Genomic DNA, 15581 nt, shown 5'->3' with positions numbered 1-15581 from the left:
TCACATAAATAATTACTGCTGCTTACTGCAGGTTACAAATAACATTTATCATTAATGAACCATCTAAACAATATTCATAAATTAATGACAAAATAGTATGTGAGATTACATACATTTTATGTACAACATAGTTAAATATAAATCTCACATAGTTTATTTACACTATTTACTTTAAAATAGTTTAAATAGTTCAACCTTTTTTTAAGGTTGTTTTACTTCAAGTATATTTAAATAATAATGATTTATGTGTTTAGTTTTGCTTGTTTGTTTCTTTAAAACGTTGCAAACCGTCACATGTATTTGCATGACATACATGAACATATGAAAATGTATACTACACACGATATTACGCCAGTCATAGATAAATAAATACACTAGATAGTGAATAACATTTTCAAGGATTTATTTTCAAATTTAATATTATTACATAGTGTTCTCCTCTTATCCACCTCACGCGACCAACTGATCTGTAATGCACGCGACCCAGCTTTTCCGTGCACACGAGTCCGTTGGAAAACAGCGTCTAGTTTAAATGTAACCCGAGAACAACGCGCGTATCTGAGGAACAGCCAGTCACAGGATTTTTGACTGTTTGTGAGGTAAAATGTTTTCAGTTTTGTTTGAATTTGTTTATATCACATCTGTGACCCCCACTGGAGCTACCGCTGGGCTGCGGATCTGACATATCACGGTACTGTTTGAATAGACTCTGCTGCACGCCGGAGTGTTTTTGTGTGTAACACAATGTAGCGTCAGGTTAGAAAGCGAATGCGAATGGTCATTTACTGTGTCTGTCAGATGTCTGCTTCACTTCTGAGTGGCTTGTTTTTCGGTGCTGGGCGGAGCAGAGCGAGTGTATTCAGTTCATTCACGCTCGCTCTGTTCGCGTCAGTGGAAAAAAGCGCTAATGCACAGTCACAAACTGTTTTGAAATATATCGGCCAAACGGAAAGATTTATCGGCCGATGCCGATATCTAAAAAATTCCAAATATCGGCCGATATATCGGCCTCGGCGATATATCGGTCGACCACTAATTAAGACACTATTCAGCCTTTCATCTAGACTGTTTCTACTTGTCTGGTTGATATTTGGCTGCATTTAAATTTTGAGAAAATTAAATATGTATTTATCTGATTTCTGAGGAGTTAGATGTCTGTATTAATATACTGTTCTACTGTTCAGCCTTTCATCCAGACCGTGTTTACTTGTCTGGTTGATATTTTTCTGCATACATTTTTTTGAGAAAATGTATAATATGTATCCATCTGATCTTTGAGGAGTTAGATGTCGCTATTAGGGCTGGTCCGAATACCATTTTTTGAGCTTCGAAGCTTCGATAGGAATTAACATCGAATATTCGAAGCTTCGGAGGGAGGGGGCTGAACATATTCTTCTCTCTAATAAAGGCAGGAATCTCTATGCGTCTGTCTGTTTGCATTTAGATTATTTATCTTGCATTTAGAACCGTTCATCCAATCGACTTCACGAGTGCAGTGTCACATTTGGTGCAATATAGACACGCGAGACGTGACACGTTCAGAATTAATAAACTTTTAATACAGAACAGCGCGAGCGGGAAGCGCGCACGCGCCTCACGCGCAGGGCTCCGAGAACGGACACTGCACTAGTGATACAAAACACAGCCTAATATTTTTCTGAGTAACAAATAACTCTCAAATCAGAAATCAGCAGCACAGTAATTACTGACACAGTAAAGGGTAGGCTAATATATTGTTTCTATTCTATTTCCACAATGTCAAAGCAACGCAGCTTATAGCCTACAAGCTCAGGCATGCACTTCTGCCCATACAAACTCCGCTGTTCTGCGCTCTAAAATAAGAGTATTGTATTTCGCCCAAAAATGCTAAAAAAATAACCGTGTGAGAGCGTGTTTTAGGCTATATCATGTTATAGCCAGATATGAAGATTACAGCACGCGTCACCGCAGATCAGCATCTATTCATCAAGCCAACGTGCAAACTATTGCAAATCAAAGTGAAAGTGGGTCGCAGATGCTTTAACACACAATCAGCTTCATTAAAAGTAAAGAACCGAAATGATCTTACCAGGACTGTTGCCGCTCTCTTATTGCGGTCTTTGATTTAGAAATTTTAGCTGACGATCAGTAAAATGCAGCTTATCTGTTGCTAGTGACGTGCACTCCATTACATCTGCCTATAGCGCGGGATTTGAAGTTCGGATTCATATCTGTTTTGCAAAAACACATTTATGTGTTCATTGTTCATATTGATAAATCAGAGAGAACTATCCGATCTGAGAAAACGCATGACAGCCCCATTCAAGCGCGAATGGGAACCGTTTCTAGGGGGATGCCAGGTGTGAAAAAAAATAAAATAATTTAAAACGAATATTCGAATGTCAAATTTGAAAATCGAATACCAACCCACCGAACGAATATTCGAATACTCGAATATTCTGGTACAGCCCTAGTCGCTATTAATATATTATTCAGCCTTTCATCCAGACCGTGTTTTCTTGTCTGGTTGATCATTGACTGCATTTAATTCTAAGGAAATAAATGGTGAAATTCCTGAGGGGAAATGAATAACACCTCATTATACGGTGCCCTCAGGGGACGTTCTGCCAATCCCATCACCTCGTGTGGTTCGGGGCACAACGGTCTCCTGCGAGTTCTAGTCTCAGGCGAGCCCTTATCTCAGTGTCTGCCCAGAAATTGTCTGCCAACCCCACTACCTCATGTGCGTCGGGGCACAGCAAGCTCTGACAAGCCCATATCTCCGTGTTCGTCCTGAAACGTAGCGGGTCTCAGAAAAGTGGGCACCAGTCGCTCGAACACCTAGACCAGTCTTGAGAGTTGGGGTTACGGCTAAACGCCCAAAAGAGTGTGCTTTCTCCACTACAGAGGACCACTTTTCTTGGCATGGTTTGGGACTCAATGTCGATTCAGGCATACCTCCCACCGGCACGCACCGAGTCCATCCTGTCGGCTGTGAAAAGAATAAAGCTAGGCCAGTCACTCACTGTGAAACAGTTTCAGAGACTGTGGGGTCTGATGTCAGCAGTGTCCAATGTGATACCTTTTGGCCTGTTGTACATGAGACCCTTACAGTGGTGGCTCAGGACCAAAGGGTTTTCCCCGAGGGCCAACCCCTTTCACATGTTATGGGTCATGCGGCGAAGCTTACTTGCCCTAGTTATGTGAAAGAAGCCTTGGTTCTTGTCCCAGGGTCCTGTGCTGTGAGCTCCTTGTTGTTGCTTAACGCTTACGACAGATGCTTCCCTCATGGGCTGGGGAGCGATCATGGACGGTCGCTCGGTGCCGTTGGACGTTGTTGAGGGCACAATCACTCTAGAGCTCCCTGCACAGGAAACAAACCGGTTTCCTCGGTTTGGTGCGTTGGAGCAGGAGGAGTATGGCGGCTTTGTAGCCTTGTATTAGGGGTATCCCTACAAGAGGAGTGTGATGTGGCGGGCTGTTCTTTTCCGCACACACTCATCAGATTTACAACCTAGATTTGGGCTTAACTCCTGGGTCCCAGGTGATTCTGTCTTTGTTGTGCTTGCCTGATTTCACACAAGACATGCACTGGTCACTATAGTGGTGTTGGTATAGACTTTTCCACAGCGTCATCTCGACACAACGCGAGTTCCCTTGAAAGGGAAAGTTCCCCTGAAGAGGGAACGAGACGTTGCGTCACCCTGCCATACTTCCGGCGTGCCTGTGATCGACTTGCTTCGACCTATCAGAAGTTGACAATGTTTGGTCTGGGTGCACTTTATAGCTTCCTGTGATGACATCACCCACCTATACGCCATTGGACTGATTTCACAAGGGCTTCACGACGCAATCACATAGAGTGTTCCCACAGCGTCATCTCGACGCAACTTCTCGTTCCCTTTTCAGGGAACCGAGGTTACAGTTGTAACCGAGGCGTTTTCTCCTATAGAAGTATAAATCACCCACACATTATTAATATAGTCTTTGTTATTCAGGGATTCTGACATGTCTTCCCCAATGCTTGAGCAGATGTAATTGATCTCAGAGAATGATGTCTCTTCTTAACTGCTCTTTGTAGACTGATCATCATGGCATGTAGTTAAACTGAGCTGAAAAATAATAAATCTGCTGTGCCACTGTCTCAGTTCCGTACTGGAATAAAGTATAGACAATCAGAGTAAAGGTGAGGAAACACAATCCCACCTTTTTTGTTTTCGCTGTTTTATTTATGTGCCATGATCAGCACTCTACATTGCCTTCATGCAGGAATGACAAGCAGCAGTGATGAGGACATTCACAAATTTGTATATACTGAAAAAGAGGATTGGTTCCTTTTATAGTTAATTAATCTTCTGATTGGTCTCCCTGCTTCTCCTGATTTGCATATGCATAAGCCAGTCAAGTTATCAGTTAGTGGTGATGATTGCACCTTTTACTGAAGCCACAACCATTATTAAAATGAGTTTGTTCTCATTTCTTTTTGCAACCATGGGCATTTCTGTTCATGTAATGGCTGTGTTTGTGAGTTAATTTATCTTGCTCTAATTGATACATTTTCATATCTAGTTTATAGTAGGCAAGTAGTTATCTGGTATATCCTGTTCATATTTGTTGTATTATTTACTGGATGTTGAACTTTATTAGAAGCACTTTATTCCTCATGAAGCCTCTCTTGCTTAGCAGTGCCCTTGAGGGATTTTCTCACTAAATAGGCTGCTCTAGGAGGTAGCCTCACCAATGTGCCATTACTACACATTATTCACACATTTGCCCAAATTCACAAGAACTACAAAGCTTTTCCAAACACTTGCTGTTTATTAAGAAACAGAGTTTCCCTTTCGTTGTCACTCCGAGTTACGTCGGATGACGACGAATGGGGTTTCGCTTAGAAATCCTATCATCTTCGAGTATATAAAACGAGCCAATGGCAAAGAAATGCCATGGGTCTGCGGAATTTGCATAGCGTAACTCCGCCCCACGCAGGGGGTATATAAGGAAGTGCGCGAGCAACATGCAGATATGTTTTCGCTTCGGAGCCAAGTTGATGTACTTCACTCCACAGCCAATCCTGAGATTCATCTCTTCACTTCTCTTCGAGACGAGCCTCTCTCCAAGTGTTGGTGTGACAGCGAGTTCCAGCGAGTGCACATTCCCTGCTTATCTGTGCAGTGATTTGCCAGTGTTTGTGTGTTCTCTCCCTGGTCGCTTCAGCATTTGTGGAGAAATCTCCTTTCTAAAAGAGCTTGCACGCGGCACGTCTTTTTAAAGATGCCTCGCCCGTGCACTTCTGGTTGCGGTCTATTTGTTTCTGACTCTGATGGGCACAATCGCTGTCTTGTGTGTCTGGGCTTAGAGCACGCTAAGGCAGCGTTTGTGGATGAGTCATGTTCCCATTGCGGGAACATGCCCATCGCACGGTTACGGTCGAGACTCAATGACCTTCATGGTTGAGTCCCCTCATCCGCACCCCGATCTACGGGCTCCGCGAGAGCTAGTACTTCGGCTGGCGGCCAGGGTGACCTGAGGATTACGGTGTGGGACAAAGCGCCGACTATTCCATGCTCCACACCGTCCTCTAGTGCCGTGCAACCCGCGAGTGGTTCAAATGAGCCCGCAGTACAGTCCTCTGACTTGCCGCGGGTCTCATTTGGCGCTCCAGAGGAAGATTCAATGTCGATCGCTGCATCACAGGGTGGACTAGAGTCCTTGGGAAGTGAGGATTCGGCTGTGCTGCCACCTTCGGGTGTGCCAGCATTGCCCGAGTCTGATCCCGAGATGACTGCCATGCTTTCCCGGGCAGCCGCGGCTATTGGGCTTGAGGGGTCCCCGCCACCTGGTCCGGTGCGCTCGCGGCTGGATGATTGGTTTTTGGGTGCCGCCGCTGATCCTCGTCAGCGCGCGTCCCCAATGCCTTTCTTCCCGGATGTGCATGAGGAGGTCACGAGGTCCTGGAAGGCACCATTGTCTTCTCGTGATCGCTCGGCGACCTCCTCCGCCCTGCCTCCTTTCGATCAGGCGGCCGCCAAAGGGTACACTGGGGTTCCCCAGGTTGAACGCTCTGTTGCGATGCAACTGTGTCCTCAGAGTGCTTCATCCCGTGGCGACCCAAAGCACCCCTCCAAAGCCTGTAGGTTCTCTTCCACCCTTGTGGCGAAGGCCTATAGAGCTGCGGGGCTGGCGGCCTCCTCACTGCATGCCATGGCGACACTCCAGGTCTACCAGGCCCAGATGTTGCGTGACATGCACGAGGGGAGGACTGACCCAGGGCTCTTTGATGAGCTGCGTGCCGCCACCGACCTTGCTCTCCGAGCGACGAAGGTGACCGCACGCTCCCTGGGTCAGGTGATGTCCACTTGCGTGGTCCAGGAGAGACATCTGTGGCTCAACCTGGCTGATATGCTTGAGGCCGAGCGGACCCGGTTCCTCGACACTCCCATATCCCAGGCTGGCCTCTTCGGCGGGGCGGTTGAGGACTTTGCCCAGCAGTTCTCGACCGCCCAGAAGCAGACTGAGGCTCTCTTAGACACGTCCTGCCCCGACGGCCAGCTGCTGCCTCCACCCAGCCGTCGGCACAGGTGCCTCAGTCTGCTCGCCGCCGAGGGCGCCCTTCTACGGCTCCCGCCCCTCCCGCACGGCCCCAGCAGCAGCCTCCATCTGGGTCGCGTCGTGGAGGACGCCGTAGGAAGGCGCCACAGCCCTCTCCCGCCCCGTGCCCCGCTAAACGCCAGGCCAAGCGGCGCTCCTGAGACGGGCTGCTCAGAGATGGCGTTGAGTTCTTCCCAGGAGACGGTAGCAGGGCCGCTCCTTCCCCCGGTGGAGGGCCGGGGGAGAATCATTGGTTTTCCCCACCCCGCTGCTCGTCCCATGACGGGCAGCACCCTAATGTGGTTAAAGAAAGAACTCACTCTCCCATCTCTGAGCACACAGAGTGTCCGGATGACAGTGCGCGCCGCTCACGAGCCTCGCCACTCTCGTCCCCCTCTGTCGCCAGTTCCCTGCCAGAGCACGCCCCAGTGGGACGCTGGTCCTCCCCTGACCTCCTCTGGCAGGACGCGGCTAATGACCGTGCCCCCGCACCGGGCCGCTATGCCACCCACGCCTGGGCCGGTCATTCCGCCTCGCTGCACCACCGAGGGTACGTCTGTGGTCCGTATGACCCCGCTGGTACAGTTCCTGGAAGCCTGGTTAGAGCTTCCCAGGCTGTCCCGCTGGGTCGCGAGGACCATCAGGCTCGGCTACGCGATTCAGTTCGCGCGGTCTCCTCCCTGCTTCAGGGGAGTCCGCTTCACTATGGTCGGTGGCAATGCCCCGGTTATGAGAGCGGAGGTCGCTACCTTACTGGCGAAGGGCGCGATCGAGACTGTCCCTCCAGCCGAAATGAGGTCCGGCTTTTACAGCCCCTACTTCATTGTACCGAAGAAATCCGGTGGGTTACGACCAATCCTCGACTTGCGCGTTTTGAACCGCTCCCTTCACAGGATGCCGTTCAAGATGCTCACGGCCAAACGCATTTTCGAGTGCATACGGCCGCAGGATTGGTTTGCAGCGATCGACCTGAAGGACGCCTACTTCCATGTCTCCATTCTTCCTCGACACAGACCGTTTCTACGGTTTGCTTTCGAGGGGCAGGCATACCAGTACGCGGTTCTCCCTTTCGGGCTAGCCCTGTCTCCTCGCGTCTTCACGAAGGTCGTCGAGGCAGCCCTTGTTCCCCTCCGGGAACACGGGGTTCGCATCCTGAACTATCTCGACGACTGGCTGATTCTAGCTCACTCTCGAGATCAGGTTTGCGAACACAGGGACCTAGTGCTCCGGCACCTAGCTCGTCTGGGCCTTCGGGTCAACTGGGAGAAGAGCAAACTCTGCCCAGTGCAGAGGATCTCTTTTCTCGGTATGGAGATCGACTCGGTCGCCATGTGCGCGCAGCTTACGAGCGAGCGCGCGCAGTCACTGCTGACTTGCCTTCGTCAGTTCGAGGGCAAGAGTGTGGTTCCACTGAAACTATTTCAGAGGCTCCTGGGGCATATGGCATCCGCAGCCGCAGTCACGCCGCTCGGGTTGCTTCATATGAGACCACTTCAGCTTTGGCTTCGCGATCGAGTCCCAAGGTGGGCATGGCACCACGGCACGCTCCGAGTTCCAGTGACTCCGACCTGCCGTCAGACCTTCACCCCGTGGTCGAACCTCAGTTTTCTTCGGGCCGGAGTGCCCTTGGAACGAGTGTCCAGGCATGTTGTTGTGTCAACAGATGCCTCCACCACGGGCTGGGGCGCCATGTGCAATGGACATGCTGCCGCGGGCTCCTGGACAGGACCCCAGCGCCTTTGGCATGTCAATTGCCTCGAGTTGTTGGCGGTACGTCTTGCCCTGCACCGCTTCCATGCGTTGCTCAGGGGTCAACACATACTAGTCCGATCGGACAATACCGCGACTGTAGCGTACATCAACCGTCAAGGTGGTCTGCGCTCCCGCCGTATGTCACAACTCGCCCGCCACCTCCTCATATGGAGTCAGAAACATCTGAGGTCGCTTCGTGCCATTTATATCCCGGGAGACCTGAACCAGGCAGCCGACGAGCTGTCTCGGCTTCGGCCTCTCGCTGGAGATTGGCGACTCCATCCCCAGACGGTTCAGCTGATTTGGGATCAGTTCGGGGACGCACAGGTAGACCTGTTTGCCTCCCACGACTCGTCCCACTGCGACCTGTATTATTCCCTGACCGAGGGCACGCTCGGCACGGATGCACTGGCGCACAGCTGGCCGCGGGGCCTCCGCAAGTATGCGTTTCCCCCAGTGAGCCTTCTTGCGCAGACCTTGCGCAAGATCAGGGAGGACGAGGAGCAGGTTATTTTGGTTGCCCCGTATTGGCCCAACCGCACCTGGTTCTCAGAACTAGTACTCCTCGCGACAGCACCTCCCTGGCCAATTCCTCTGAGGAAGGACCTGCTTTCTCAGGGACTGGGCACCTTATGGCACCCTCGTCACGATCTTTGGAACCTCCACGTGTGGCTCCTGGACGGGATGAGGCAGGTTTGAGTACCCTACCACCAGCGGTGGTGGCTACCATCACTTCCGCTAGAGCATTGTCCACGAGACATGCCTATGCGTTGAAGTGGAACCTCTTCGTCAACTGGTGTTCTTCTAAAAATCTAGAACCCACGAAATGCCCCATCAGTGTCGTGCTTTCCTTCCTGCAAGAAGGGTTGGAGCGAAGGCTGTCTCCCTCCACCCTGAAAGTGTATGTTGCCGCCATTGCCGCACATCACGACGCAGTTGATGGTAAGTCCTTAGGAAAGCACGACCTGATCGTCAGGTTCCTGAGGGGAGCCAGGAGACTGAATCCTCCTCGGCCTCCCCTCGTACCCTCTTGGGACCTCTCAGTGGTTTTAACTGCCCTGCAGAGTGCTCCCTTTGAGCCTCTGCAATCAGTGGAGCTTAAGTTCCTGTCAATGAAGACAGCGCTCCTGGTTGCATTGGCCTCCATCAAGAGGGTAGGGGACCTGCAGGCATTTTCGGTTGACGAAGCGTGCCTGGAATTCGGGCCGGCTAACTCTCACGTGATCCTGAGACCCCGACCTGGATATGTGCCCAAGGTTCCCACCACACCCTTTCGAGACCAGGTGGTGAACCTGCAAGCGCTGCCTTTGGAGGAGGCAGACCCAGCCTTGGCACTGCTCTGTCCAGTACGCGCACTCCGTGCTTACGTTGACAGGACGCAGTGTTTCAGGACCTCAGACCAGCTCTTTGTCTGTCATGGTGGGAAGCTGAAGGGAAAGGCTCTCTCCAAGCAAAGGTTGTCTCACTGGATAGTGGACGCCATTGCTTTGGCATACCAGCAGCAAGGTCGACCATGCCCCCTTGGTGTGACGGCCCACTCCACCCGGAGTGTGGCATCCTCTTGGGCTCTAGCGCATGGCGCCTCGCTAACAGACATCTGCAGAGCTGCAGGCTGGGCGACACCTAACACATTCGCGAGATTCTATAATCTCCGAGTGGAGCCAGTTTCTTCTCATGTACTCGCTTCAACTAGCCGGTAAGAAATTCTGCTCAGGTGTCTTCGCTTGCTCGCCATTCCTCTCCACGGACGGGATGCGTGCAATATTTTCCTCAGGTGAGTCTCCTCCAGCACTGACGACGTCAACGCCAGAGTTTGCAACTGAGCAGCTTTCGCGCTTGGCTAGGTGCCTCCATGTGCATGGTTCCCCCTCTGGGCGACCCCCACATGTGTATTCCACTGTAAGCCTCTTGAGCATGTGTCTTTCCCTTGGCAAGCCACCTTGCCACCCCTGGGGTTGAAATATTCCACCTGCGGTTGGACACCCCAGTGTTACTCCATATGCAGCCCTTCGGGGTCATATGTGTATTTCAAGTCCCCCCCCTTCGGGTTGGGCATGATTGCATATTTCCACTGGATATGCTTCCCAGTGTACCTTGGTATTCCTGTGTTAAGTAGGACTCCTTCGTCCGTGCTAGTCTCACGACAGGGAGCTCAGACTTACGCAGGGCACTGGAAGACAGTCGAGAGGTGGCGTGATTACACTGGGAACCCCATTCGTCGTCATCCGACGTAACTCGGAGTGACAACGAAAGGGAACGTCTCGGTTACGTATGTAACCCTCGCCTCGTTACGTCTCCCTGCCACTTCCGCTGTACCGCTGGAACGCCTGAGTTCAGTCTCGGCTCCTCAGCGAAGACATATCTGCATGTTGCTCGCGCACTTCCTTATATACCCCTTGCGTGGGGCGGAGTTACGCTATGCAAATTCCGCAGACCCATGGCATTTCTTTGCCATTGGCTCGTTTTATATACTCGAAGATGATAGGATTTCTAAGCGAAACCCCATTTGTCGTCATCCGACGTAACGTCTCCGTTCCCTACTCAGGGAACGAGGGTTACATACGTAACCGAGACGATCTTTGTAGATTAAAATAATTTTCTTTGTCTTTAGTTTTATGGTTGATTATGATTTCACTTTTCAAACTTTAGTTAGTGTGTAATGTTGCTATTTGAGCACAAACAACATCTGCAAAGTTACAAAAAAAGTTCAAAGTTCACTCAAAGTTCAAAGCAAAGGAAGATATTTCATTGTTTAAGGACTACAACAAACGGCTGGTGGGGACTACACGACATTCCTCCTGGGTTAGTGACATCACTAACCCTAAAATCTACATAAACCCTGCCCCCGGGAACACGCAGTCCATGTTGAGAATAGGAAGAGTTGTTGTAGTAGAGCACATTTGTGAGTCTGCTCAAGCTGTCGCATCCGTCTTTCCACATGCAATACAGTACGTAACACAAATGCAATAGCATGCCACTCTGTAGGCATCTTACAACAGTTCCCACACGAGTGATTTTTATAGATTATCATGACGGAATATGCTAATCAAAGACTTTAGTTAGCTTTAGTTAACTCCACATCAGCAACATAAATTCATCAACTAACCATTCAGAAACGTCCTGTTGCATTCTACATGTTGTCACTTCTTCTTGAGTCACTCCATCATTGTCCAACTCCAGTTTAAACATAAAAGGCAGAACAGTTTCTGACATTTTAGTGCTTGCCTGCGTGAGGTAATCGGAGCTGCTAACACACAAGAGCTGTTGAAGCTCCACCCTCTGTGCCGGGAGCAGCAGCTCATTTGTATTTAAAGGGACACATGAAACAATGCGTTTTTACTGACCCTTTAAAACTGACAATTTTAATATGCTGTAAAAAATCATCTGTGGGTATTTTGAGCTAAAATTCACATACATACTCTGGGGACAACAGAGACTTATTTCACATATTGTAAAAAGGGGCATTATACCATCCCTTTAAAATTGCAAGGGCATAAAATGTATAATTCAAAGCTCTGTTCCAAAACATAGTGAGCTGCCTAGCTGGCCTAATCTTCATACGTGACTGATTTGGAACACTCTTTAACCCTTCAGAGGATTTCAGTGGAGTTTGACATTAGCATGTTGCTAAGATTACAATTCAATAGCATAAAAATACATTCACAACAATACTGAATAAACTAGTCTGTTATAATGATGATTAAATTATGCTTAAAGGGACTGTGTGTAGGAATTTCTCCCATCTAGTGGTGAAATTGTATTTTGCATTCAAACGAATAATGCTCTCCAGCACCTCACTTTTTCAAATGCGCGTTGCATCTACGGTAGCCGTTATGTACCAAAAAGCTATGACAGGATGTCTTATAATAGCACTTCGAGTTTTTCTTATCGAAAAACTAAAAATATTGACTTCTCGATTTTAATCGATTCTCATTTTTACGAAACGATATCGATTCTTAAATCCTAAGAATCGATTAGTCATCCTGTTTTCAGTTGATGAATCAATGCACATTGTTTCGCGCATCCCATCCAATAAATCGCAATAATCTTTGTGCTTTGTTATTATTGATATGAAACAAAGTCTCAGATTTCAAATTATGTCCAAATTCAAAAACATAATTACCGTTTTGGCGCTGTGGCGTGAGATCGCTCTGGCTCAGCTCAAGAAAAGCAGCTGCGCGGAGCGCACATGATCTTCTCTTCCGCCTTAATAATACCAGCTACAGCGCGAGATAAACATGAATGAGCATCTGAAAGTGTGTTAAAAGGTAGAGTACAACTTATCGAAGTCCGTATCATGTCACATAGAATCGCTCAATCAGCGTTTCAACCGTGGAAAGACGTTAGTAAACAATGTCATGTAACGTCACATTTACCTCAGAAAAAACATTCAGTGACCATAAACTCGTTAGTCAGCTAGAAAAATTTACTCTAGAGAGGAGCATTTTGTTAAATATATTCACCATATTACATATTCATTATAATTTTTAATGTTCTTCAATATTTAATGCATGTTTGAATAAATCTGGAAAGTTTTTTATGACAGCCACCAATTAAATTTTTATACAATTTCATATAACTTTATTATTATAAAAATAAATAAAAGTGTATTTTAAGTGTTTGTATACAAATCAGTAAATTTTTACCTTCAATATTATAGTAGGCTAATGAAGCCTATAGGCTACAACTGACTCCCATAGTTTACAATAATAGTTCAAGAGATTTGTTTTCCTTGAGAAAATGTGCCATGTATTGTACCTGATAGCCAAAATAATCGATATTGAATCGAATTGAATCGAAATCGAATCGAATTGCAAGCTTGTGAATCAGAATCGAATCGAATTGTGAAATTTGTGTCAATACCCAGCCCTAGTAATTAGTAGTAATGCCTTCTTTACTCGTTATATTTTTTGAAGTACGTGCATTGTTAGATATCATCATCATCAGAGCCTTCTCTAACGTTACTTTACTCAATAGCTGCTATTCATCAAAGAGCCTGTTTAACTTTTAACTATAAATGTTCTACTGTCTATATAATAAAGTACACAACCAAGCAATGAAAAAAAAGCTTGTAATTAAGACCGTAACATTGACTTACCTGTCGAGAAGAAAGCAGGCAACTTCAGGGTCTCTTTTGAAAGCTTTCTCCTGCATTAGCTATCCCGACATTAACCCTTGTTTTTGTAATCTCCGGTCACGTTTCCTTTTACGGTCTATTTTGGACTTTTTTGACGACGAGGACTCCTTATCCTGTGACTCAGCATATGTATGAATGAACGGTGTATAAATAACCGTGCAGTGTGCATCCTTTTAAACTTGCCGGGGCAGTGACAAGCGCCTCTCACTGCTCTGCACCTCCGCTTCTGCTGGCTTCAGTCACGTGATGCTGGTTCTGAACGAAAGCGCGTTGTGGAAACGCATTGGCCTAGTACTTTTTGTCCCTCTCTGCTATTATAGTTTTTCAAGATGGCAGAACTACATGGAAGCCTCCGTGGACCTACCCGTCCCATGTATATAAAGATAATAAATTCTTCGTTTACGAGGATTAGTCTGATCATTGGCATAGGTATTTGTACACCATTGAGGGCATATTTATGAATAAAAATATTGATTTCAGATAATAAAATACCTAAAAAGCTACACATAGTCCCTTTAAATTGATCACTTTCTTTATTTAATTTGTCTCAACTTTGTCCACAATCTTGGATTATTTTTTTATTATAATATTTATCTCAATTATTCTTTTCCCCCCTTAATTAATTTAGCTTCTGAATGATGCAATGCTTTGCATGTGGTCTTCCCTTTGAAAGCATGCCTAAGGTGCCTTAAAATGCTATCTGCTCACTAGGATTTGGTACAGAGCTAAAGGCTCTGAGAGAGAGAGAGAGACTGAGACTGAAATACAAATGATCTACAAACAAAGACATTTAGTAGTATTTTCCTAACAGAATAGATAAGTTGAGAGTTTTGGCTTCAGTCTGGTCTGGAATTGGTCTTGGGATTTATTTTTCAATTTCTTTCCTTTGAAATGCATTTGCATACCCCCTTCTTTTAAATTATTTGATTTACAATGCAATTTCTAAGAAAATTATGTTTTTATAATCACAGCTTTGTGAATAAGCCTTTGACTATGACAAAAGAGACAGAGGGGGTGTTACATCATAAAGAACAGTACTCAAGTCAGACCATGTGCCAAAGAATTATGGTTTGTTTGCGTCACTAGATGTGGAAATAAACCCTAATCTCCTTTTAGGACAGAAAGATGTGTGTTTAAATCCTACTGTAGCATGTTCTAAGTATGAACTTTTTCCTCTCATTCCTTCTCTCTCTCACACACACGCACAGACGTAAACATGTGTAAACATGGTTTCCTGTAGGAACAGAGACATGTGTTTTACTGTGGCTCTTATTTGCAAGAATAATGAAAAGAGCCTTTGTAAAAATTTCTGAGGACAGTGTATTTATTGTTAATTTATTCTAAATGCACTAAGATTGTTATTTATTCAAGCATATTTCATTTCTGATAGTGTGGTGTAAGGGCCATCACAATATGTGGGGACACTGAATTGATAGGATGCCTGTATTTTATGTATGTATGTATGTATATGTATATGTATATATATATATATATATATATATATAGAGAGAGAGAGAGAGAGAGAGAGAGAGAGAGAGAGAGAGAGAGAGAGAGAGTGAGAATCTCATTGTTTTTTTTGTTTTGTTTTTTTGCAGACTGAGTGGTTGTGTTTGAATTGTCAAACGCAGAGAGCTATAGCTGGGCAGCTGGGAGACATGGGGAAAATATCAATATCTGACCCTGTATCCACAAAAGACAAGCCTACAGTCACACCCAAAACACAGCTCTCCGAGACTCCTGCACCTTCACAAGCACCTACTCTAAAATCCAAGACAAAACCATCTCCTGGAAAGCAGGCTGAGGAGAAAACCACCCCTACTACTGTTGGAAAGTCAGCTGTGACCACTCCAGCAGTTCCTGCACCTCTCTCTGTTGTTCCAACCACAGATATGCTGCAGACTGAGATGACAGCTGTGGTGGCACCAATACCAGCTGCAGAGTCTCAGAAAGCTGTTATTACTGCTGCTGAGGTCACTTTGAAAGAAACTGGCAAAGACAAAGTCCCAGACGAGACACAAGTTGATAGAGGATCAATGTCTACACTTCCAGCAGTGCCAATGGTATAGTATTACATACACATTATTGAGCAATACACAAAGCTATTGGTTTTTTACCTTATTTAAAT

General features: G+C 46.7%; 1 protein-coding gene across 9 annotated transcripts in view; it reads left to right on the top strand.

Annotated features, from left to right (window-relative positions):
* Positions 1–15581, top strand: part of pclob (piccolo presynaptic cytomatrix protein b) — a 103826-nt gene that overhangs the window by 44218 nt on the left and 44027 nt on the right. For all 9 annotated transcript variants that reach the window (XR_013821475.1, XR_013821476.1, XR_013821477.1 and 6 more), the window contains exon 16: positions 15052–15516. Coding sequence is in view for 5 of the 9 variants with exons in the window: in XM_079873784.1 (XP_079729910.1) it covers positions 15052–15516 (465 nt within the window). In the remaining 4 variants the exon portion in view is untranslated. The remainder of the gene's footprint in view (positions 1–15051; positions 15517–15581) is intronic.

Source organism: Squalius cephalus (genome assembly GCF_949319135.1).
Source record: "Squalius cephalus genome assembly, chromosome: 6".
NCBI classification, from domain to species: domain Eukaryota; kingdom Metazoa; phylum Chordata; class Actinopteri; order Cypriniformes; family Leuciscidae; genus Squalius; species Squalius cephalus.
This window is presented reverse-complemented; position numbering and strand designations above follow the sequence as displayed.